Raw genomic sequence first — 26681 nt, 5'->3', positions numbered from 1 at the left:
GTAGTGTTGGATACTATAGCTGTGGCTTCTTGAGCTTCCTTTATTTGCATTATTGACTTGTATTGCCATTATTATTCTTCTGAAGTTAATACCATTCACTTGCCATATTGTATTGTAATTGAATGCCAATTATCGACTGAATCTATTTTTGAGATTTGTAGTTTATGGAAATTAATTTCCTGTTTCAATATATACCTTTACTTAGCTCTCTTACACTTGACATGGAAGGTTATATGACTGTGTTCTCTAGTAAGTGTTGAAAATATCATGTACATGAAATATCTTCACAACTAGGCTACTTATATATGTACACAATTGATATCACATCATATTGTCCAAACACTCTTCACTTTAGACATCTATATTGTTATACATTATGGGAAGTTGTTACCCACCTTGACTGGTTTTGGCCTTTATTGAGTTGAAAAAGTGAGAGGAATCTCTCTCGATAGTAGCCTCTTCTACCCTCTCCATCTGAGGACAAAGGAGAGTCCGACCCACACTTTGCTGACAATTCACTTATCTTTTTCATCATTTCTTCAATTCTGTCTATTAGCGGTTTTTGTAATCTCTGAACTTCCTTATGGATTAGGTCACTGATCTTGTTCTCTCGTGACTCCAGAGGTTTCTGTTCATTGGAGCTATTTATTGTCAACATGTTTACCACTTGATCGAGCCATTGTATAAGAGGTTGCTGTAATCTCTCTACCTCCTTTTCAATCAGGGAGCAGATTTCGCTTGGTTTGCAGGTATCGGTAGTGATATTGCAAACTGCTTGGTTTTTATTTCTTTCGGTACTCTCTTGTAACTTCTGACAGTTCTCTTTCTTTGTTGAATTCTGGCATTTATTCTCTTCACCACTGCTATAAGGAGCAGTGGTGAAGAGAATAAATTCACTTGGCTCGGAACTGTAGAAGGATATATATCCCCAAGGAGTTGCTCCTTTACAATCATGGCATCATAGCACTTTTTTAAATCCACAATTCCCTTTGCATATGCTGCTTCCTTTAGCTCGTTTCTCAGACCAACTCGGAAGTGCTGAAAAACAGCTCACTCTAAATGGCGTTTTTCATCATCAGGTACGCTCAAAGAATTCGCAAAACTGAGTAATTGGTTGTGGTAGTCTGAGACACATTCTTTCTCCTTCTGAATGATCTTCTGGAGTTTCCAGAGATTCTGCCCTATGCTCTTGGCCTTTGTAAATTGAGAGATAAGGATTGATTTGAATCTCTGGTAGTCCATTGTTTCCTTCAGAAGGGGCAGAGAGTAGAAAAAACTCTTTGCTCTTCCAGTTAGCTTACTGCTAAGCAATATAAGTAACTGGAAGTCACTCCATCTTCCTATCTTTCTGAGTTCTTCAACAAAATCAAAGAAAGCCCTTACATCGTCGGTCTCCTCACCAGAAAACTGAGGGAAAATTTGCTGGGGATTGATGCTTCTGAAAAATTCTGGGTCACTAAGTTCTGTGCTTGTTGCTAGCGCCATACTTATCCTTTTGCTTACAAAATTTATTTAAAATACCCAAACTTTCCCATCCAAAATTTAGTTATTTCATTTTCTTCTCATGTGACTGACACCACTTCACTGTGTTTGATTAATTTACTTCCTTTTTAATTGATTAAACACATCCTATCGACTGCTGCGCCATTTGTCGCGTCATATATCTCTGATATTGATATATCGAGGCAATATAATTAAATTTATCCTTTCCTATTTCTGCCACTATATCAAATTCTATCGCATGTACCTCTTTGTTAAGTCGTTGCGTCATTGTTGTGTGATCTTCATTAATTTTAGTCTTATCGTTATGTCTCGCTTCTTTTATACCTTTTCTTGCGTAATTTAACCTTTTAAGGGCCACTCACCAGAGATTACCTGTTCCCTGAATTCTATGAGTTATCCTGGTCACTCAGGCAAAATTTATTTTTTATCTGTGCCAGCCTGGGTCTTAAAGTTAGAGATAAACTTAACCCTTAGGATAAACATAGATTATCAGGTGCCACTAATAATGTTAACTGAATTTTTAGAAGTCTTGAGTTCTCTGGCTTATTTTATTTGCAGTGGTGCCCTACTATTTTCAATTGGGGTATCCCTGCGCGCACACGATCACAGGTTCGAAGTTTTATGAAGGGTCAGTCATCATGATCAGAAACACATGTAAGTATGGAACCAAAATATTTATTAAACTCATTATATAATGCCATACAAGTTAAAGTAGTTATCAATTCTAATTTAATCTTCTACCTTTCTCTCACCCTCTCACTCTTAAAACAATTATGCATTGTCTTCAAAATGTTAGCAAGTTCAATAACTCAACATATAATACATTCTTAATTACAGATTAATTATGACAGAATCTCTCTCTAACTGAAAGTTCTTAAAGTTCATTTTAAAAGCATAGTCATTTACATAAATCTTAGTTCTTCACTCTTTCTTCCATTACAAATTTTAAGATGCATTCTCTTAACACTGTTAGTCAATTCTCAAAAGGGGCTAGAACAAGTGAGAGTACTTATCTATTCTTTATCGGTTTTCTTCCGTCCTTCCTTCTTTGTTTCGATTCTGGTTGTCTCGATCTTATTGCCACGTGAGTTACATGTACTCACCTGAGTTGGGCGCTATCTCTCTGCTAAGGTTTTACGTCGATTGCCTTCTCATTGACGGCCTACGGTTGATCTTGCCGAAATCTGCTGTGGTGTCATGCCGAAACTTTTCGTAAGTCAGCCCTCAAAAATGAGAGCTGAACTGCGATGAGTTCTTGGAGCACACGAAGAGAAATGCAGGAACAAGAAAAAATGGGGGTGATTTACTTCCGTGTCGCAGGTTTTATACGCTCCCCTTGAGCGCCACTTTTCCGAGTTTGAATTTCTCTTATCATTTCACCCATTTTTCTCAGGCTGGGTGACTTCACCGATCAACATACGGGACTTCTCGTTTCTGGGAATGTATGTGTCATGATGTCTTATCAGATGCGATGCCCTTGGGTGCTTACGCTGCTCTTATAGTATTAGGGCAATCTTTGCCCTATGTTGCTGAAATATATGCTTCTTTCATTTATAACATTTCACTAATGATTTCTCTCATATCTGCCCCTTTTTGCTGACTTACATTCATGTCAGACATATAGATACATTAATTTAAATTCACATAATTCACAGTTTATCATACAAGATGTTGTTACAAAAAAAAAACATAGTTACACTGCGCTAAAAGATAAGTATGCATATATATTTTTTTGTTAATTGTTATTCTGGAATGGTGACGTCATGTAAAATTTGAAGTCGCCTATTTCAGATCTAACACTATGCTGTTAATTGATCTTTTACTTTTATACCACTAGAGGTCACTAGACTGACCTCTAGTGGTATATAAAAAAAAAAAAAAAACACAATAAACCCTGCTAAAGTCCTCCCATACTAAGCTTTTCTTCTGGATAGTTCAGGTTGCTATTGAATGTTTAAAAAAAAAAAAAAAAAAAAAAAAAACTTTATCAAGTCTTCTTGTGTTGAGATTTTTCTTTGGCTTGTTCTGGTTGCTATAATGATTGCAAATGGGTTCTCCACATTTTGGGAATGGTTAGACCATCATTTTTGTTCAAGTTAGGATTGTGTTTGTGCATTTCACCTACTTCTTTAAATTTTCTCTCAAACCAGGTTTTGGTGCGGTGTAGGGACTTTCCAATCAATTCTGTGGTATGCCTGAAGTGCATGGTCTGAAAGGTCGGTTTTTCCAAATTGGAGGTCTTTAATGTGTCTTTTGTGTTTGTTCTTCCTAATTGGGATGGTTCACCCTGTTTCCCCCTATGTATGATAAGTTACACATGCATTATCATTTATAAACCCCTGGGTTGGCTAGGTGTGGAAGAGGATCTTTGGAAAAACTGAGTTGGTGTCGTAATTTTGTCGTGGGTTTAAAGGTGATTTTGATGTTGTATATTTGTAGTGTTCTGTCTATTTTTTCCGAAATGCCTCTAACATAATGAATGGCATTCTTGAAATCTTTTTTTTTTTTGTTTTTAGTTGCTCTGTGGAGGATCTTGTGAATAGTTTTTTTACTGTATCCATTTTTTATAAATGTATGGTTGATGATCTCGTATTCTTGGTTTAGAGCTTGCTCATTTGAACAAATAGTTTAAGCTTTGTGTTTAAAGGTGCTTATGACACCTAGTTCTTGTGTTGGGTGGTGGTAAGAATTTTTGTGTATGTATTGGCCTGTGTGTGTGTGTGTGTGTGTGTGTGTGTGTGTGTGTGTGTGTGTGTGTGTGTGTGTGTGTAGTAGTAGTAGACTGAGAAGGAGAGACAGTCTGAGGGAAGATGTATGACGAGTGTGTTTAGGAAAGGAAGGGAGTTGCTTTTTTTTCTATTTCAGTGGTGAATTGGATACATTTGTGTTGTTCCACACCTAGCTCACCAAGAGGTTTACAAAATACAATGCACATTTAACATAACCATACATAGGGGAAACAGAGCAAACCATCCCAATTAGGAAGGACGAACACAAATGACACATTAAATACCTCCATTTTGGAAAAACCAGCCTTTCTGACCACGCACTCTAGACATACCACAGAATTGATTGGAAAGGTACCAAGTCCCTACACTGCACTAAAACCTGGTTCGAGAGGAAATTTAAAGCATGCGAAATGCTGAAACCCAATTCTAACCTGAACAAAAATGATGGTCTAACCATTCCAAGAATGTGGAGGACCCATTTGCAACCATTATAGTAACCAGAACAAGCCAAACAAAAATCTCAATACAAGAAGACCTGGTGAAGTTTTTTTTTTTAAACATTCAATAGCAACCTGAACTGTACAAATCCAGAAGAAAAGCTTAGTATGAGAATACTTTAGCAAGGTATATTGTGTTTTTTTTTTGTTTGTTTTTTATACCACTAGAGGTCAGGCTAAGTAAAAAATTAATCAACAGCATAGATTCAATTTACCTCTGTAGAGTGCAAGAGCATTTAGCTTATTTTCATATACACATGTATTTTTCTGATGATGACCTCAATACAGGGGTCAAAACGTCAATTGTTATTTTATTAATAATAAGTAAAATAATCATTTCAACATGTGTGTTTTGTGTCCCTAAATTCGTAAATAGGAATTCTGATCACCTTGTAACCTTAAAAAAGAATCATTTTAACATTGTCTTAATGAGATGAAGAAGACTAAAACAGATAAGATACTGCTAGCTTTACTCTTAATGGGAGAAGAGTGATCAGGGGAAGACTTTATATTCAACACTAAAAATGAATTCATACTTAGTTGAATGTTAGGCAATTTCAATCGAGTGATATCGGCATGTTTCATAAGGAGGGATTAAACAATTAGGCTTATTTGTGTCTTTATTTCCCCCATAAGATTCTACTATGGAAGAAGTAATATTTTTAATCATTGAAGTGGACAGCTCACATAAAGAAAAAGGAAAGTCTGCTTCTTGGTGGGGAAAAGGAATGATCACATTGTTATTAACAAAAGTATAGGCAAGATTCAAGGCAAGTGAGAAAACATTGTTTATGATTAGGAGGAATAACACAGGTGAAATTGCAGATCCTTGAGGTACTGTGGCATTAGTTGAGTAATGTGAGGAGAGAAAACTATCTTCAATGATATTTTGAGCAGTGATTGACCAGAGAGGAAACCAGTGACCCAGTTGCAAAGGATAGAAGGCAAATCATATGATCTTAATAAGTAAACCTCTGTTCTAGACCTGATCACATGGTCTCAAAATGTCACGACTGCCACATGAATTTCCCCAGCCTTTCCATTGATTTTGTCCATAGATGATTAAGGTTGACTAGGAAATCTACTGTTGGGTACCGAAGTCCACATTGGTGATCACTATCTAATTGATACAGGTAGTGAAACAGTTAGTTGCTTATGCTCTTCATTTTTGAGAGAACTGAGGTAAGGGCAGTGTGAATGATAGCTTGATGGCTAACTTAACTTCCTCTTTGGAAATGGACTGTATACGTGGGTGGTCTGAAAACTTCTTAGCCTCGACCATTGATGGCAACACTATCGGCAAGATTTTTTTTTTTTTTTCTAATTTGGAACATCTGTCATAAGCACCCATGTGAAACTGCAAGTCATTCTATCAAGTAGTTTTTTTAATACAACTATCTGAAGCAAAAGTGTTGTCTGTATCCCTTGAAATGGATAAAATTGAGTTTCGTGCTGTTATAAAATTCTTTGTAAAAGAAGGTTTAATGCAAAAAAATTCATTTGAAGTTCATAAAGGTTTATTGGCACTCTTCTCCTTTATTTTTGACATTTCAGAAATGGGTTGCCGAGTTTAAATGTGGCCGTACCGGCCTTGAAGATGATCCATGTGAATGACGTCCAAAAAGTGTAACAACACCAGAAACATTGTGCACAATATGGTACTAGATGACCGGCGAGTCAAAGCGCATGAAAATTGCTGAGACTATAGGCATTTCAAAAGAACATGTAGGATATATTTTGCATGAAGAATTGCAAATGAAAAAGCTTTGCACATGCTTGCTCATAGATCAAAAATGCACTCACATGAAAATCTCTGAACAGCGCTTGGAGCATTTTAACAAGAATAAAGCAGATTTTGTGTGTCGATTTATTACTATGGATGAGACTTGAATTCACCATTATGTACCAGAATCCAAACAGCAGTCATAACAGTGGATAGAAGCCATTTGTTCAGCACCAAAGAAGACAAAGTGGTTCCATCATCAGGAAAGGTCATGGGATCGATGTTTTGGGATGCTAAAGGCATTTTATTTATTAATTATCTTGTAAAGGGTAAAATAATAAACAGGAATATTATTCTGATCTTTTAACCAGACTAGATTCAGACTAGATAAATTCTCTCAACCTGCCCACAAATGTGTTTTGGCAATGGGAAAATTAAGGGATCTGCACTATAAATTGTTGGAACATTCTTTCTATTCCCCAGATTTGGCTCCCTCTGACTTCTATCCCTTCCCAAAATTAAAAAATCTTCCTCACTGGTCAACGTCAGTGCCGGATTTACGTATAAGCTAAAAAAAAGCTACAGCTTAGGGCCTCGCAATCTGCCGGGGCCTCAAATAAAATAAAAACAAAAAAAATATAAAAATTGATACAAAAATATTCGTAGCAAAATCACTCAAATGAAGTCAGACATATTACGATGATAATTTCTAAATAATTTTAAATATAAAATATAACATTAAAATAATTTTGGTGCATTGTAAAAGTGATTGAGATATTTTGTCTTCTTTTTTTTTTTTTTTTTTTTTTTTAGCCTTATTTGTTGTTTTTAAAATCCTTTAATTATAATTATATAATTAAAGTTTACTAGTTTACAAAATCTATGATTTTGTAAACGCATTCTTTATTATTTTTTTAATAAAAATTAAAAGAATATATTTTCATATATTAAAAAGGCATATATATTTTAAATTTTTCTGAGACCAGCTGAATTTAAAACAGTAGGGGGGGGCCCCTCTGGGTTTTGTATAGCTTAGGGCCTCAGCAAGTCTAAATCCGACCCTGGTCAACATTTTTCTTCAAATCAAGAGGTGATTGCAGCTTTAGAGGAGTATTTTGCAGATCTTACTGAGAACCACTACAGGGATGGGATAATGGCGCTGGAGCATTGGAATAAATGTATGAGTTGTAAGGGAGATTATGTTGAAAAATAAAAATAATTTTTAAATTATAAATTCGTTTTTCATTGTTAGGCCGAGAACGTTTTATACCACCCTCACATATGCTTGCTTTAATAAATTTAGTTTAATCCTTCATCCAAGTGTAAGCAAACAAAGTGAGGCATCGTGTGGTAAAGATGGACAAAGCTCTCATTACTACTTGTCTTAGTATCTCCCATAATGCAAAGCACATCTCCTTGGGGACATTCTCCATTACTTCTGCCTTAGTATCACTACCTCTGGTAGTGATACTAAGGTGGCTCCCACTGTCAAGACCTCAATAAAGATCGGAACCGGTCTGGGTAGTGACCCTTCCCTTAATGTATATTATTATTATTATTATGGACAACTCCAGGGGGTCCTTAGACTCATCAGGGAGGCCCCAAATCATGTTCATCACAACTATTCGACATTCACACAGTACCTATCATACCTAGCCTTAAACTCACTCACTGTCACAGCACCCACCACAGACTCTGGCAGCCCATTCCACTCATTCACCACTCTAAAAGTAAAGAACCCAGCTCTAACACCCGTACTAACCACACTCTTGCCCAGCTTCCATGGATGTCCCCTAGTCCTCCCACAACCAGCCCTATTCTCAAAAATATCTTCTGAATTAATTTTATAGAAAAACTTCAGTAATTTGAATGTCTCAATCATATCTCCCTTCCTCTGCCTATCAACCAATTTCTGCAACCCACAAATCCTCAATCTGTTCTCATAAGGTTCATTCCACAGACATGCTATCATCTTGGTCACTCGCCTCTGGATCCTCTCAACCTCCTCTCCATCAAGAAGAAACCTAGGTGACCAAATCTGGGCACAGTAGTCGAGATGGGGTCTTATCAAGGCTCGATACAGAGGAACAATAACATGCTTGTCTCTGTCGGCAACAAGTGATTTGATGAGCTGATTTGGCCACTTTTGCAATGTGCCCCCCCTAAACTTCAACTCCTTATCCACCAACACTCCTAAATCTCTTGCCTCATCAATTTCCTGGAGTACAGTTCCACCAATGTAGTAAACTGCTGCTAATCTTTTCACCCCAAAACGTATAGCCTTACATTTTGCCACATTAAATTGACATCCATTCTCCTTAGCTCAGACCTCCAATCTATCCAAATCATCCTGCAAAATTTTGACATCATCTGCATTCACTATTGCCCTACCCAACTTTGCATCATCCGTGAACATATGAACTGTTCCTCTCAGATCCTTTCCTATATCATTAATGAACAAATTAAACAGCAGTGGTCCAAGAACAGAACCCTGCAGCACACCACTAGTCAGGCCATCTTTTGAACTCTACTCCTGAATAAACCACTCTGATATCTCTCCATCAACCACCCTCCTATCCATCTCACCAACCCTATGTCCATCCCCATATGCTGCATTTTACTGATTAGAATTCCATGTGGTATCCTGTCAAAGGCCTTAGCACGGTCCAGTAGAATCACTATAAACCCATTACCCTTATCCAGTTCAGCCGTCACTGTGTTATAATACGTGAGCAAGTTACTGAGGCATGACCTCCCTTCACAAAACCATGCTTTCCCCGATAGTTTCCCATTTTCATCTATCCAATCTTGTATTTTCCTCTTGAATATTTTCTCCAAGACCTTGATAACAATTCCTGTTTGCTGATTGGCCGGTAATTTTCAACAGCAGCTTGGAACCACCTTTATGCAGCGGAACTATCTTCCCCTCTTTCCACCCCTTTGGGAGTGACCCAGACCCGAGGCTCAAATTAAACAAAATGGTCAAGGGGAGTGACAATTCTTTAGCCGCTTCAGGTACGACACGAGCTGGTATACCATCTAATCCAACAAATGTATTGACATTGAGGTTCTGTAATAGACTATTTACCTCTACTTCATCACAATTCCAGTATAAGCTGTTGGTTCTTCCATTCCTGCAATGTCACCACCTGGGTGATATACTCTTGCAAAGTGCTTGCTCAGTAATTCCACTATATCGACTGATTTGGTTACCTCCCTACCCTCAGCATTTTTTAAAATCATTCTGCCATGAACATTTTCCCTTTTACATGCAACATATTGAAAAAACTGTTTGGGATTCTCTTTAGCCTTCATGGCCAATTTTCTCTCATAATCTGCTTTTGCTTTTCTTACCACCCTTGTTACTTTTCTGGCCTGAGCTTTATACTGTTCCTGCACCTGCTGGTCACCTTTCTCCTTAAATTCCCTCCACAATTGTTTCTTTTTTTTTTTGCAGCTCAAGCTTAATAGTGTTATTCATCCATTTAACTCCTACTTGATTTATTATTCGGACTTTTGGTATATAGTCAACCATTGCCTCCTGCAAACACTTCTTAACCACCTCCCATGCACTATCAACATTTGCAGTTTTACATGCCATGGGACTGAGCCAAGCACACTCCTAAGCTTGTCATCCTTACCAGCCTGGTAATTCCACATGTACCCTGTCTTAATTGTAAATTACACTCCTTTAGCCACCTCCCTAGTCATGACCTTATGATCACTCTCACCAATTGGTGGCAACATGGTCATGTTCGTTACAGCCACATTCTCAGATGCGATTACTAGGTCAAGCACTCTGTCCCCCTAGTATTTTCCATTACATGCTGTCGCAGATAGTTGTCCCTTAATAACCGCATAAAATCCAATTCCTTCCTCCCATGTGTCCTCTCCTCTTTCCAGTCAATGTTACCATAATTGAAATAATTACCCTCCTTCCACTCATTTCTTCTATTTGCCTATGCATACTATCCCCACCATCTATTCCATCACCTGGTCTATAGCAGCACCCAATTGTATATTTTGTTCTGCTAGCCTCTATCTCACACCAAATCGCCTCAAATGTGCTCTTTTCTCTATCTTGTAGTTCATCTTCTATACTTCTTGGCTGCAACTCATCAGCTATCATCAATAACACCCCCCCCCCCTTTTTTATTCTTCCTGTCACTTCTGAACATGCTATACCCGTCACATTCAATCCTACTAGCCTTATCATCATCTGTCAGCCATGTTTCACTAATACCAACAGCCTGTGGCCTGGAAGTGCCAACAAAGGCCAAAAACTCCTCCTCCTTGTTCCTAATACTCTTGGCATTATTGTACATGAATTGCAGAAGCCCCTCAGTCTCACCCCTACTTTGATGCCTTATACTAACTATCCCATTCTGATTTGTACTCGCACGGGTATATTATACTCATTCATACACTCAACTGCCTCTCTAAAGTCTGCATATCTACCCCCCCCCCCTTAATAAATCTAGTTTCCCTGAGCCTGTACATCCACTTCATTCATCAACACTTTTTCAAGCCTCTGTACACCAAATCCATTCAAATGTAAACCACCCATCTTGTATAAATCCTTTCACCCATCGAACTCACTCCACACATCCACAAATTCCACTACTATCATTTCTTTCGCCCTCTGTTTTTGCGCTCTAATAGACTCGCTGACGTCCTTTATGTTTGCACCCAGTTGGTATGATTTCGTCAAACTCTCAACTATCACACCTCTTAATAACGAATCTCCATACAGCACTCGCTTCTTTATTTTATTTATGTTTATGAATATTCTCTTATTTTTCATATCAGACTTTCTCCGTTTATTAGTCGGTATACGTTTGGTACACATTTTTGCATATGCTATATATGTATATATAATGCTGTGTATAGCATTATACATGTCCGCAAATAGATGTGCTTTGCATTATGGGAGATACTAAGACAAGTAGCAATGAAAGCTTGGTCCATTTTTACTAATAGTTGCCTCAGTCCTGAAGATACTTCAGGCACAAACTTTGTTTGCTTACACTTGGATAAAGGATTAAACTAAATTTATTATAGTCTAACCAAGTTGGAAAAAACTTCCAACAAATGTGTGCTTGCTTCTGTACTGTTTGGGTAGATAACAGGTGACTATAATAGCTTGTATAAATGATATTGTGTCAATTCTAGCATTCAGATTTTGAGCTCTTTTTTTGAGATTCAACATGCTTGACTAAAACATGAGACATCAACAAATAATGCTAGCAACCTGCTTGAATGATATAAAAAGTAAATGCTCGTAGAAACAACACGAGATGCAGCTAGACTATCCAGATGGATCTGACCAGGAAAAACATTAAAAAAGGCACTGGAAATGGAACACATTAAGGATCATAAGCTGGAACATTCATTCTTTAAATCAAATATAAGAATTAATTGAGGGATTTGATAAGCAAAATATAAAAATAGCTTGCATATCAGAAACAAAAAAGAAAGGTAAAAGAATATATAAATTAAATAACTTTATTTTTTTCGTGGAGTAGAGAAACAAGAAAGAGCTCAAACAGGTATGGGAATAATAATACATGAGGATTTTCTAAATGAAATAAAATGGTAATATTGTACATACTGAAAGGATACTGAAAATAAAAATAAAATTGCAAAATAAAACTAAATATAATCAGTGTATAAAGCCCTGAAGAAGGAAAAACTACTTTTTTCCTTCTTTGAATTTGCAGAAATTGAATTCATCTGGAAATTGAAGAATTCTATGAAACATTATAGAAAACTGTAATATATATTTATATATCATCAGCTGAATTAATAATACTGATAGGAGACTTAAATATTTGGAAACAGTGCATACAGGAAAACCCTGCTTAAAGTGAATTCGATGTGCACGATAATCAGTTAGCACGATTGAGTGAAATTATACCATTTCCCGCTTTATGCGAGTGGTTAATCAGTTGATGCAATTTTTTTACATTATGCGAAATTTTTTGTCACCAAGCGGAAAAGACATGAAAATAGTGCTAGTGATACAATGCTTCTGCGAGACCTTGGATACGCGAGTCTACAGTTTGGAACTATATTAAATAAGATCAAAGAATACAAAGAACAAGAAAAAGTTGCTACTGCTTCTTTAAGTGTGCAGATCACCCAAAATAGAAGCCATTTATTGATCGAGATGGAGCATCTTCTGTCACTCTGGATTGAGGATTATAACCAAAGTAGAATACCTCTTAGGACTGGGAACATTCAAGTAAAAGCTCTTTATGTTTTTACCACATTGAAAGAGACCAAATTTCAAGAGGAACGTGAAAGCTTTAGTGCAAGTTTAGGATGGTGTGACCATTTTAAAAATCGAACTGGACTGCATAACGTAAGAATAACTAGGGAATCTGCTAGTGCTGATAAAGATTCTGTGGCCAAGTTTCATGAAGAATTGCAAACGATAATTCAGGAGGATGATTATGATGATCGGCAAATATTCAACGTGAATGAAATTGGTCTCTTTTGTAAGCGTGCACCAACAAAAGCTTCCTTAGTTTAAACTGTTTTCTTACTTTAAGCATCTCGAGAATACAAATTATCTAAAGATCGTCTTGTGCTCTTATTAGGAAGCAATGCAGAAGGCAACTTTAAACTCAAACCTATGTTAGTTTATCGTGTGTAAAATCCAAGCTGTAATATTTTGAAGAAGTCATCACAATTGGAAAAGAACTTGGATTTAATGAATTGGATAATAAAGACGTGAGAAACTTGCTCGATTCCCATTCAGAACAGTTAAGTGAGCATGATCTCCTTCAACTAGAAGAACAGCATGCATATGAAGAAGATAAGATGTGTGAACAAGAAGAGAATGTTACGACTAAGAAGCTAACTGCATAAGAACTTGAGCTAGTTTTCAATCACATTACACATGCTAAGGAAATTTTGTTTGATGCTGATCCTGATATGGAACTAAGGTTCGAAATCCACCAAAATCTTGATAAAGCGTTCCCCAGCTTTCACAAATTGCGTGATAAGATGAAAATGTCGAGCACGATAAAAGTAGATCAATCAAATGTTTAGACAATAAATAAAAATTTAAGCAATTGATTTTTATTAATTGGACTGTTAAGTGAAAGAAGTCTGGAAGTGAATAAAGAAGTTAATATCTGTTATATAGATTTTGAAAATGCTTTTGACTTTATAAAATGGGATAGGATGATGGTGGAAGTAACGGAAAAGATTTGTATAGATTGGAAAGACAGAAGGCTAATTATATGGGACAAACTGCCATGGTGAGAGACATATATGGTATAACAGAACCAGGTATCATTGGACGAGGAGTAAAACAAGGCTGTTCTCTGTCACCAATTTTGTTTAACATGTATTCCGAAGTATTGTTAAAAGAAGCACTGGAGAATTCGAAAGAAGGAATAAAGATTGAAGGTAGACAGATATTTGCAATGAGATATGCAGATGACAAGGCATTATTATCAAATAATGAAACAGGACTACAACATCATGTTGAACAAATTACTGGAATCCTGTATCAATTATGCAATGAAAATTAACATTAGAAAAAAAAAGGTAATGAAAATAGCAAGGAAAGCGGCAAATATGGATATCAGAATAAATGGGGAAAAATTGAATCAAGTAAAGACATTTAAATATCTAGGAAGCGTGATTAGCAGTGATGGAAGATGTAAAAGTGACATAAAAGCAAGAATAGTGATGAGAAGAGATGCCTTTCATAGAAAATGGAATTTATTCATAAGTAAAATGGATAGAAACCTAAAGAAAAAAACTAATAAAATGTTTTATGCGGAGTGTTGCCTCTATGCAGCTGAAACTTGGACATTGAAGAAAGAAGAAATTAAGATTTTGGAAAGCTTTGAGATGTGGGTTTGGAGAAGGATGGAAAAAATCAAATGGACAGTTAAAATAACTAATGAAGAGGTCTTAAAAAGAGTAGTAGAAGAAATGGAAATTGGATCAGACATATTCTGAGAGGGAATGGAATCATCAGATGCCATCGAAGGAAAAATAGACAGAAAAAGACCCAGAGCAAGGGTAAGGAAAACAATGCTAGATGATATGCTGATTGTAGACACGTACACAACTTTGAAAGAGAAGGCTCAGAACAGAAGAGCGTGGCATTCAAGTTTTTGCTACTAAGAGAAGAACCTGCTCAATTGCAGAATAACTTAAGAAGAAGATAGCTTGTACTGTAATTTTTTTTTTGTTTTTCGAAATTTACACTAACGGATGAATTAATATTCCTATTGTTTATTGCATTCACTTAATGTGATTTTGCTTAGCGCACATTAATTGATGGATTAATTAATCGTGTTAAGCGAGATTTGCCTGTACATATCAACAATTGGCAAAACAACTCAAATGGAATAAGATTGCTTTAGTTTTATACAGATGCTGAATTTAGAATCAGTTAATCCCAAGAGAAGAGTCAACACAAAATAATGTGGAGAAATAACACAGGACAGATGTCTACCATATATTATATAATAACAAATAGAACAATAAAACAGATGAAATATTTGATGTAAGAGTTATAACATCTGCAGACATTGGAAGTAATCAGGGACTACTGATGGGAAAATTTTTATTCCAACAAAATACAGATAAAGAAATCCAAGAAAATAAATTTAAGGTTGAAATTTTACAAGACAGGACAAGAATACTCTACCAACCATGATGAGTCTCTGACTCCATGGAGGTCGGATGTTAATAACGTTATCAGTAATGAAGACGATGTAGATTCTCTTTAAGAAAAATTCAAAATAAACTTCAAACATGGGAGCATTAAAAAAAACTAGAAAGACAAAACAGGTGAACTCCTTTGTGCACTGAAGAAATAAAATCACTATCAGAAACCAAGAGAAGTGCATTTGATAAACATTTACGAAATAAAACTAATATAGCCAAATATGAAGAATATTAAAGTATAAGAAATGAAATAAATAAGACATAAAGAAAAAAATATTGTGAAGGCTATTCTAAACAACTAGAATATGACTTTTACAGAGTACAGAAACAAATATAGAAAATTATCTGAAATCAAAGAAAAGAAATTCGTGAATAATAACTATACCAATCATAGAAAAAGAACAATGGGAAAACTATTTTACCAAATTATATGAAGAGACAGAAGAAGAAATAAAAATAATAAATAATAATAGTAATAAACTAACACCTTTTTATTCCCTTGTAGGGAGTAGGCAAGGCCTTTTAAACCTGTCTAGCTTTTGGAGACCGAGTGGGCAGTTCACTCTCCACCAGTAGCCAATCAGAGATAGCTGGTCCATAACTATCACTAATTATAAGCCACCAGCAAGCAAGTGCTGCCATCTCTTGGTATCTAACCCTAACAGAATATGTTACTGTCTGAATTAATGTGGGTTCTACAGTCTATTTTCTTGAGTTTACAGGATGAAAAACCAGAGTTTCCAGGAGAAAAAACCCACTTGCCCATGCCAGAGATCGACTAACTTGGGAAATAAAAATAGCTTTTAATTTTTCAGGCAATGGCAATGTATACTAGAATAAATAAATATTAAATAAAAAAACTTTAATCAATACCTTCCTATATTTCAACAATGTTACATTGCTATCTTCAGGAATCACAAAACAATGATATGTGCACACAAGCCTGAAGCAATCAGCGCACTCATGCAAGGCCACAATTTCACTGTAGCACTGAAAAAAATCCCTTCTGAAGAAATAATGATACAAGTAGAACATGGTATCTGCGACCTTCCCAACCATATTGACAACAATCAGACTGGATTGTTGTCAATCTAGTCTGATTGTTCTTACTCAAGCTAAACCACCAAAAAGAAGCAAGCTATCAAAAGAAGAATTCAAAGCTCTGCAAGAAATGAAAAACAACAGTAAAATAATTACTAAAGCAGATAAGGGAAATGCCACTGTGGTTCTAAACCAAACTGACTATGCAGGTAAGCTTCATCTTTACTGTTGGATTGGTCTACCTATCTCCCTATAGCATATGACCCACCAGCTCCCAAATCAGAACATTCCATAGGGAGATAGGCAGACCAATCTAACAGTAAAGTAAGAATTAAAAGGTTACTTCTTGGGCTGTGGAAGTGATTAGCAAACTAAAACCTTTTAATTCTAGTCCCCTCCCCCCAATATATGGACTACCAAAAATCCATAAACAAAATTTGCCATTACATCCCATTGTAGATGGCATTGATTTCCCCCACAATTAAATAAAGTGTGCACACAATATACTAACAACACCACACATGAAGAACTCAGCCCACTTTAAAGCCAGTGTATAAAACCTCTCATTCCAACACACTGACATAATGATCAGTTTTGATGTCTCCTCCTTATTCATTGATATCCTACTCAAAGATACCTTAAACCTCATCCAAACCAAATTTCCTCCTGATATCTCAGCCCATTTCAGTTCACCTTGAATTCAGGCTATTTCGTTTGACCAGGAAAATTCCACAAACAGGTAGAGGGGGCAGCCATGGGTTCTCTGCTCTCACCACCCTTGGCCAACTTCTTTATGGAGACCTTTGAAGAAAAAGCCTTAAACTCTGCCCCACAAAAAACCCACTGTTTGGCTATGCTATGTGGACGATGTGTTCGCTATTTGGCTACATGGCCTGGATACACTCCACAAATTCTTAACACACTTAAACAATCAACACCCCAGGATCCATTTTATCTTGGAAAAGGAAAACAACAACAATCTCCCTTTCCTAGACACTTTGATTACATGCCAACCTGATGAATCCCTGGCTTTCTCTGTTTACAGAAAACCTATACGCACAGGCAGATACATTCACTAGCAGTCACTTCCCCTGCCCCCTCCCCCCATCTGAACAATATGGGTTTATAAAAATCCTATATAACAGCGAAAAATTAGTTCAGATAACAATACCCTAACTACTGAACTTAACCATATCCTTGACACCTTCTTAGCCAATGGCTACACCCCCCCCAAAAAAAAAGATTAAAACCAATTAACGACAACCTTCCCCTCCTCCCTTCATAATCTCTGTTATCTCTAATATCTTCATAATCTCTAAATCTATCACCATTCCTTATATCTGGAGTACTTCCGAAAAGCTAACAAAAATCCTATGAAAATATGACCTGACAACCTGTTACAAACCATATAAGAAATTGACATCTCTTATCTGCTCCACCAATGACGAGCCACTTCCCCTAGACCTACCTGGAGTATACCAGGTCCTTTGCAGTTGTAAACTGACCTACTCCGGCCAAACAGGCAGGATATCCGAATACAAGGCCTACATCTGGTTTCACCAGTACAGCCACTTAGGTTTTGCTGGCACTTGCATTCTAAGAACATCAACCCAATTTAGCCTGCCAGGGAACACCTTTAGGACTCTAGGACTGACTTCAGTTGCCTTTCTTCAGCCTCATTTGCTTAGTGTTGATGCCTGCATGCCCATATCATTGTTTTGTGATCCCTGAAGATAGCAATGTAACATTACCGAAATACAGGAAGGTATCGATTAAAGTTTTTTCATTAATATTCTAGTATGCGTTTTCATTGCCTGAAAAATTAAAAGCTATATATATAACCAATGTATAAGTTTATTTCAAGAAATAAAAATGTCTGAAATACTACAGCCAGAAGACACAAATGAATTTGAAATAAATAATGCTTTAATAAAATCAGTCATCTCAAAATTGCTGAAATAGGAAATCATCTGGAACTGATGGTATTTATAATGAAATAATAAAATATGATGGTAAAGAAATGACTGAAAACATGAAAAATTTATCTTTGAGAAAAGACAGATTCCCAATGAATGGAGAACATTACAATACCAATATTTAAAAAGGGAACAAAATCTGAATCCCAGAAATATTAAAGAATAATATTACTGTGCACCATTCTAAAAAATATGTACAAGAATTATCAAAAAAAGAATTAGAATAATCAGTATTAAATTATAATGATAAGCAACAAGGATTCCATAACAGATCATGTACCAATGCTGTATTTGCTATAAAGCAAATAGCAGAAAAAGTGATAGAATTTAACAAACCAATATTAAATTGTTTCATTGACTTATTAATTCTTGTAGAAAGTCTTATACATTGGTTATACATGATTACTAAATAACTTAAGGAATTCACAACATATACTAGAATATAAATTAAATCAAACTTTAATATATATTTCCAATATTTCTGCAACATCATGCTGCCATCTTTATGGGAACTTAAGATAAAGACGCTGGCACTACAAACAGCAAATGAGGACAAAGTCAGGACGCTATTGTTTTTCCTAAAGTCCTGATGGTGCCTCCTAGTGGGCTATATTAGGTATTCTTGGCTGTTAGGCTGAAGTTCTCCTGATATACGTCTCCCAAATTTGGGGTAGTCTCACGCATCAAAATTTGTTGAGGTTTGCCATGTTTCTTAGGGCTGAGGCTGATTCCATGAATAGTCTTTCAAATTTGAACTTGCTTCAGTGTATTATTGTGGCTTTCTTCCACCATATTCTGTGGCGTGTATCCAGAGCATGGTCTGCAAGCCCAGAATGGCTTGCAGACCATGTACTGGTGAAACTGGGTGGTCCTGATGGTGCCTCCTAGTGGGCTATATTAGGTATTCTTGGCTGTTAGGCTGAAGTTCTCCTGATGTACGTCTCCCAAATTTGGGGTAGTCTCATGCATCAAAATTTGTTGAGGTTTGCCATGTTTCTTAGGGCTGAGGCTGATTCCATGAATAGTCTTTCAAATTTGAACTTGCTTCAGTGTATTATTGTGGCTTTCTTCCACCATATTCTGTGGCGTGTATCCAGAGCATGGTCTGCAAGCCCAGAGTGGCTTGCAGACCATGTACTGGTGAAACTGGGTGTAGTCCTTGTGTTCTGAAATTCTGATAATCGCTGTCCTGCCTGTTTGGCTAAAGTAGGACAGCTTACAGCTGTAAGGGACCTGGTATACACCAGGTAGGTCTAGGAGAAGTGGTTGGTCTTTAGTGGAGCGGATAAGGGATGTGCCAATTTTCTATATAGTCTGTAACACGAGGTCAAGTCGTTTTTTTAGGATTTTGGTAATTTTTTCTGAGGTGCCCCGGATGTAGGGAATGGTGATGGATTTTGAGTAATCTTTGTTGTGAATGGGGGGGGGTTTACTGGTATTTAGTATTTTTTGGATTTTCTGGGGGGGGGGGTAGTCATTGGATGAGAAAGTGTTAAAGATGTGATTTAGTTCAGTGGTTAAGGCATTGTCATTTGAACAGAGTAGTTTAGCCCTGTTGAATAGTGTCTTAATAATGTATTGTTGTGAGGGGGGGGGGGGGGATTGTTGGTGAATGTATCTGCCTGTATGGGTGGGTTTTCTATAAACTGAGAAAACCAAGGTTCCATCAGGCTGGTGGGTGACCAGTGTGTCTAGAAAAGGGAGGCTATTGTTTTCCTCTTTTTCCAGGGTGAACTTCATTCTGGGATGTTGGTTGTTTAAGTGTATTAAGAAGGAGAGGAGTGTATCAGAGCCATGTGGCCAAATAGCAAACACATCATCAACATAGCGAAGCCATATGGTAGGTTTCTGTGGGGCAGAGTTTGAGTCTTTCTCTTCAAAAGTCTCCATAAAGAAGTTGGCCAAGGTTGGGGAAAGTGGTGAACCCATGGTTGTACTCTCTATCTGTTTGTAGAATTTTCCTTCCCAAACGAAATAGCCTGAATTCATTGTGAACTGAAATAGGGCTGAGATATCGGGAGAAAATTTAGCTTGAATTAGCTCTAAAGTTTCTTTGAGTGGGACATTTGTGAATAAGGAGGAGACGTCAAAGCTGACCATTATGTCAGTATGTTATAGTGTAAGGTTTTCTACATTGGCTTTGAAGTGGGCTGAGTTTTTTTATGTGTGATGGTGTGTTGCCAGTATAGTGTGTAAGCGCTTTGGCTAAATGTTTAGCTAATTTGTATGTGGGGGAATCAATGCCATCCACTATGGGACGTAATGGCACATTTTGTTTATGTATTTTTGGGAGCCCATATGGGGGGGGGGGGGGTCTAGAGTTAAACTGTTTTAATTTGTTAGTAACTTACACAGGCCAAGAAGTGACTTTCTTAAGGAGCCTATAGAGTTTTCTAATTTGTGAGTTGGTGGAGTTGTATATAAAGCCTTCCTATTGTATTCAATAGGAAGGCTTTATTATCAGATCAGGCTGCTTATTTCCCTATTGAATACAACTCCACCAACTCACAAATTAGAAAACTCCATAGGCTCCTTAAGAAGGTCACTTCTTGGCCTGTGGAAGTCGCTAACAAATTAAAACCATTTAACTCTAGACCCCCCCCCCCCCCCCCGTATATATGGGCTCCCGAAAATACATAAACAAATTGTGCCATTACGTCCCATGGTGGATGACATTGATTCCCCCACATACAAATTAGCTAAACATTTAGCCAAAGTGCTTACACACTATAATGGTAACACACCATCACACACAAAAAAAAACTCAGCCCACTTCAAAACCAGTATAGAAAACCTTACACTCCTTATTCACAAATGTCCCATTCAAGGAAACTTTAGAGCTAATCCAAGCTAAATTTCCTCCCTATATCTCAGCCCTATTTCAGTTCACAATGAACTCAGTCTTTTTCGTTTGGCAGGGAAAATTCGACTTTTGAAGAGAAAGACTTAAACTCTGCCCCACAAAAACCTACCATATGACTTCACTGTGTTGATGATATGTTCGCTATTTGGCCACATGGCTCTGATACACTCCTCTCTTTCTTAACACACTTAAACAGCTGACATCCCAGAATCAAGTTCACCCTGGAAAAAGAGGAAAACAATAGCCTCCCTTTCCTAAACATACTAGTCACCCACCAGCCTGATGGAACCTTGGTTTTCTCAATTTATAGAAAACCCGCCCATACAGGCAGATACACTCACAACAATCTGCCTCCCTCATAATAATATGGAGTTATTAAGATACTTTACAACAGGGCTAAACTAATCTGTTCAAATGACAATGCCCTAACCACTGAACTACCGTATATTATCGTGTATAATACAAAAAATTTATGGTCTAAAGTTAGGGGTTCGCATTATATGCGGATCGTAAAAAATAACATCTTATCAGACTTGCACACACAATATATACTACCTAATGCTTATGCAACCAAATCTACTCGATCCACTGACATTCGGCGACCTTGGTTCATTGTATCTGTGCATAAAGCCAGTAATGTAAGTAGTGCTAATATCCTGCCCCCTTGGTGGGATATTAGAACAGTTATACAAAAAAACATACAAAAAAAAAAAAAAAGACCAGTTGGTAGACCAAGAAAGCAATGGAAGGACTGCCTGCATCAAAGAATTGGAGACGCAACAAGTTGAAGCTTTTGAGCACACTCTGGAGGATACCATCTAAACTAAGAGACTTGTTAGTATCCAGTCTATTATGGATTCTTTAGATGTCTTTCTGGCAGAAAATTGTATTTCAAGAACAGCCCATTGTAAGGTGATCTGCTTGGTTGTTTATACATGAGTTGGAGAATAACACTGATTCTATGAGTTCAGCTTTATCTTTGGTTGATGTTACCATAGTATTGAAGAGAGAAAAGGCAAAATTTGTGTCTAGTGATCATGATAAGAGACTAGAAGGATTCTTCTGGTATAGCTGGAAGCAAGTTTTGCATTTGACATTTTCAACGTCAAATTTAGACGACTTGAGATTTAGTGGTGAAGTTTTTGCAGTTGTTGCTAGCTGGATGAAGAAGCTGGAGTTCTGGTCTTCAGCCACATAAGTTCCGGAATTTTTTTTTTCCCTTTGGACTGACTTGATAACTCGTTCAGGAACCAAGGCTTGAATAACATTTGAAGATTTGGGTTGGAATGCATGTCAAGATTATTCCAATTGGAATTATTTCTGTTAGATGAACAGAACAGCAATCAGATCCTAGAAAGAAGAAGAATCAGCTCACCAATTTAATGCCAGTTTAGAGACTGGTGATGGATATTCCATAATAGAAGAAACTTGGACAAGGTTAGGTTATGCTCAGTTATGAAAAGAAGAGTTGAGATTTCCTCTTAATAATGTAAAATTGGATGCCTGCTTGGATATATGGATAATAAATTGGTTAAATAAAGGCAAGTATGCTGGAAGAATGGTGACATCGTATAAACTGTTGTATATGGATTCAGTCACTTTTCATTTTAGCATAGCAGGTGTAGAGCGGTGGATATTTAAAATGAGGATGCTCCCACTTTCTAAATATATTAGTGAAAGCAGATAGCAATAAAGAAATGGTTGAGACCTAATAATGGAAACTTATGGAATAGACACAATTCAGAAAGGGAAGTCAAGGACTGAGTAGTTGATTTTTCTTAATATGAGTTAATGGAATAGGTTACCTTAGGGTCTTAGAGTGTATTGATAAATTTATGGAAGAGTCTTAATAGGCATTTTATGAGCTGCATTAGGTCTCTTGTAACTCTTTTGAACTGTCTAAATAGTAATAATGTGTCAGTTTAATATCTAAATATCAATTTTAGCATATTGAATTTCTAGAATTTTAACCTTTAAAAATAAACTTATATAAATATGCATGTTCATTTTTATTTATTCCTCAAACTTTTCTAGCTTTTTGTATGTGCTGCTTTGCATAAGTTGACACCACAGTTCCTCTGTTACTATGATCAGGTCAGTTTAAATCTTGTAAATTCTCATGTTTTTTAATTCCTTATTTAAAAAAAAAAAATTTGTTAGTGGCACTATCCAAGTAATAATTAACAGTTTTTTTTTTCCCACTTACATCATTCCAATAAAATATTGTACAGCTTTATTTATTATTACTCAGGACCTCCATGGAGTGATAATTTATGTGAAGTCTGCTTTAGACAACACAACGGATATCATAATAAATTTAGTTTAATCCTTTATCCAAGTGTGTACAAACAAAGTTTGCGCCTGAAAGTATCTTCAGGACTAGGGTAAAGTGGTACAACACCGGCGACTCCTTGCAAAGGTGGAGCAAGCTACCAACATTCCTATCTCAGTATCTCCCATAATGCAAAACACGTCTCCTTGCAGATATGTATAATGTTATGCATTAAGGGAAGAGCCACTACCCAGACTAGTTTTGACCTTTATTGAGGTCTCTTCAGTGGGAGCCAGGCCCAAGTGGAGATACCAAGGCAGAAGCATTAGCAAGGTCATCTCCTCCTATAGGGGTTGCCAAACGGTGTGCCACCTTTTTATTAAATTACTCTGGATTTAGAGAAAGATGTTGAAAGGTTATTTTTCACTTGGTCAGACTATAATAAATTTAGTTTAATCATTTATCCAAGTGTGTGCAAACAAAGTTTGCGCCTGAAAGTAATTTCAGGACTGGGGTAAAGTGGTACAACACCAGGCGACTCCTTGCAAAGGTGGAGCAAGCTACCAACATTCCTATCTCAGTATCTCCCATAATGCAAAACACATCTCCTTGCGGATATGTATAATGTTATGCATTAAGGGAAGGGCCACTACCCAGACTAGTTTCGACCTTTATTGAGGTCTCTTCAGTGGGAGCCAGGCCCAAGTGGAGATATCAAGGCAGAAGCATTAGCAAGGTCATCTCCTCCTATAGGGGGTTGCCAAACGGTGTGCCACCTTTTTATTAAATTACTCTGGATTTGCATTATGGGAGATACTGAGATAGGAATGTTGGTAGCTTGCTCCACCTTTGCAAGGAGTCGCCCGGTGTTGTACCACTTTACCCCAGTCCTGAAGATACTTTCAGGCACAAACTTTGTTTGCACACACTTGGATAAAGGATTAAACTAAATTTATTATAGTCTGACCAAGTGAAAAATAACCTTTCAACAACGGATATCATACAACTCCCTAAACTCATTTAATGTTTGTACTCTCTCAGGCAGTGCATCCCATACTCATACTCTTTTTCAGCTGTGTGTAAAATCTCCCCATTGTTTATCTGGTAAATATGTCTCAGCAGCTAAAATATCTGACTAATATCATCTCTTCATCTTCTAACCACCAAAACTCTGTAGATAACATGCCTTCATTCTCTCTCTCTGTCTCTTCTTAAGTAGCATTCCACAATCCTAATATCATTTTCATTATGTCTTTTTCTTCCCCTCTAAGGTTTCCTCATCTCCCTTCAAATTCCAGTAATGAGATCTGAGTACAGAAATCCAGATGTTGTTTAAACATAGTGTTATGCAGTGACACCCACTATTATCTTTCTCCTATTGGCACCAGCATCCTTCTCAGTAGAAATCCTTTAGATTGTCTTCACCAGCCTTCTAGTTTGTTCCCTAAATATCAAATTTCTGTCTACTACCAGCCAAAGATTCCTTGTCTCTTTCATTTCCTCTAGTATTATTCTGCCATTAGTGCAATGGGGACTCTCATCTGTTGATTAACCTAATAATTTTCTCCACCTTTAGATCATCTACAAACAATTGATTAGCTCTCTATAATCCAATCACTTTATGTCTGTGAAATAAAGGTTGAATAGTAATGATCCAGTACTGAGCCCTGTGGAAGTCCACTTGTAACCTCTTTCTGATATTGCTGCCACATATATGATAGATGCTTACTATAGCAAACTTCCAAAGACCAGAGAAATAGTTTGTTATAGTGCAAGGTTCGCTGTAGTGAATTTACAGGAAAAAGATTGACTTCTCTACAAACTCCACTCACAGCAAATAAATACCCAAGAAGTGAACCTCTCACAAGCTTCAGCAGGTCTGTTGGGATCATCACTCATCTCCTCCCCCCTCCTTATGCATTCAAAAGTTTTAAGTATTTTGGCAGCTAGCAGTTATGAAGTATTTTAAACTGTGAATTACTAAAGATTGAACTAGATTCTTTTGCTCCCTTATACTTGATCACATTTCCAATTTTTCCCTTTTGTTTTAGTGTGAAAATCCCACATCATTTTACTTATTATTTTTATTTTTTACAGTATTATATATATTGAGTGAAAATTTTATTAATGAGGAATAAGTTTTGTTATATGATAAAGTAAAAAAGAAAAAATATTGTTTGCATTTATTAATGCAATTGTGCGCCCTACTTAGTATTATTAGAAACACCATTTGGTTAAATGGTGGCCATACAAAGAAGACGTGTTTAAACATACTACTTGCTTACCTTGATGCTGTGATCATTAAGAATTTACATAGAAATGTTGGAAATGTTATATGTGTATTTTTGTACATTTATTTGTAGCAGTAGGATTCCTATGCTGTACACTGTTCTACGTGTAATTCTATAGTAATGGCAGTTGTGTTGTAGTTAGAGAGTTTCGCTCTGAATCTCAGTGCATTAGTTATAAGTTTTGAAACAGTTGATGTCAGGTAACAGGAATGCTAGCACTACAAGATGAGTGTTAATTGTGAATACATATATTCTCATCACTTGAGTGTTTCTCATACATAATTAAGAGTTTATATTTTGTTTAAAATAGGTACTACATAGATTCACCAACAAGACACAGTTTGCTTTCAAGGTGGGATGGCAATGATGCTATCAGCTGCGCATCAACTTACTAAGAAAACTATCTGTTATATTAAAAGTGTTTGATAGATAGCATTACTAGCCATAAGTTGAAGTACTGCAATATCTACAAACTTGTCTAACTCAAGCGCTTACTAGGCAATACAAGATGGGTGTTAATTCTGGAGCACAACTGAAAGAAAGGCTACCATCTGGACTAGAAGACTCATTAATGTCAAGACTAATAAGGATTTTTCTGATGTCCATCTGTAGAAGGATAAGAAGATGCTGTGACAGTTTGTAGTATCATAGGAGGTGATTTGCCTTCGTTGTCTCTTAGTCTTTTACTCTTGTAGAGACAACGAAGGCAAATCACATCTGGTCTCTCACTAAGTCTGTTGGACATAACTTCTGCCTTTCCTTGTTTCCACCACTCTCATATCCTGCCTTAAGTTTAGATGATGTTACCATGGTGTGATCAGGATATGAGAGTGGTGGAAACAAGGAAGGGCAGAAGTTATGTCCAACAGACTTAGTGAGAGACCAGAGGTCATTTAAACCGTAAATCAAATTGGCAACTCTCATCCTTTCACCCAAGGACAGAATCTCTTCTTTATCACATCCAGGAGTCTATGAAGTGGCTGTTTGTGTCATCAAGCTTACTATGGACAGACAGGAAGAACTGTGGACATCCACCTTAAATGAACATAAAAAATACATCTGGCACTGTCATTATGGCAAGTCGGGTCT

General features: G+C 36.8%; 1 protein-coding gene across 2 annotated transcripts in view; it reads left to right on the top strand.

Annotated features, from left to right (window-relative positions):
- Positions 1 to 26681, top strand: part of eIF2Bbeta (eukaryotic translation initiation factor 2B subunit beta) — a 280714-nt gene that overhangs the window by 209550 nt on the left and 44483 nt on the right. For both annotated transcript variants that reach the window (XM_090396840.1, XM_090396841.1), the window contains exon 11: positions 23064 to 23123. In XM_090396840.1, coding sequence (XP_090252966.1) covers positions 23064 to 23123 — 60 coding nt within the window. The remainder of the gene's footprint in view (positions 1 to 23063; positions 23124 to 26681) is intronic.

The sequence above is a fragment of the Typopeltis vanoorti genome, chromosome 8 (assembly GCF_054136105.1).
Source record: "Typopeltis vanoorti isolate ZY-2024b chromosome 8, IOZ_Tvanoo_1.0, whole genome shotgun sequence".
Taxonomy (NCBI): Eukaryota; Metazoa; Arthropoda; class Arachnida; order Uropygi; family Thelyphonidae; genus Typopeltis; species Typopeltis vanoorti.
This window is presented reverse-complemented; position numbering and strand designations above follow the sequence as displayed.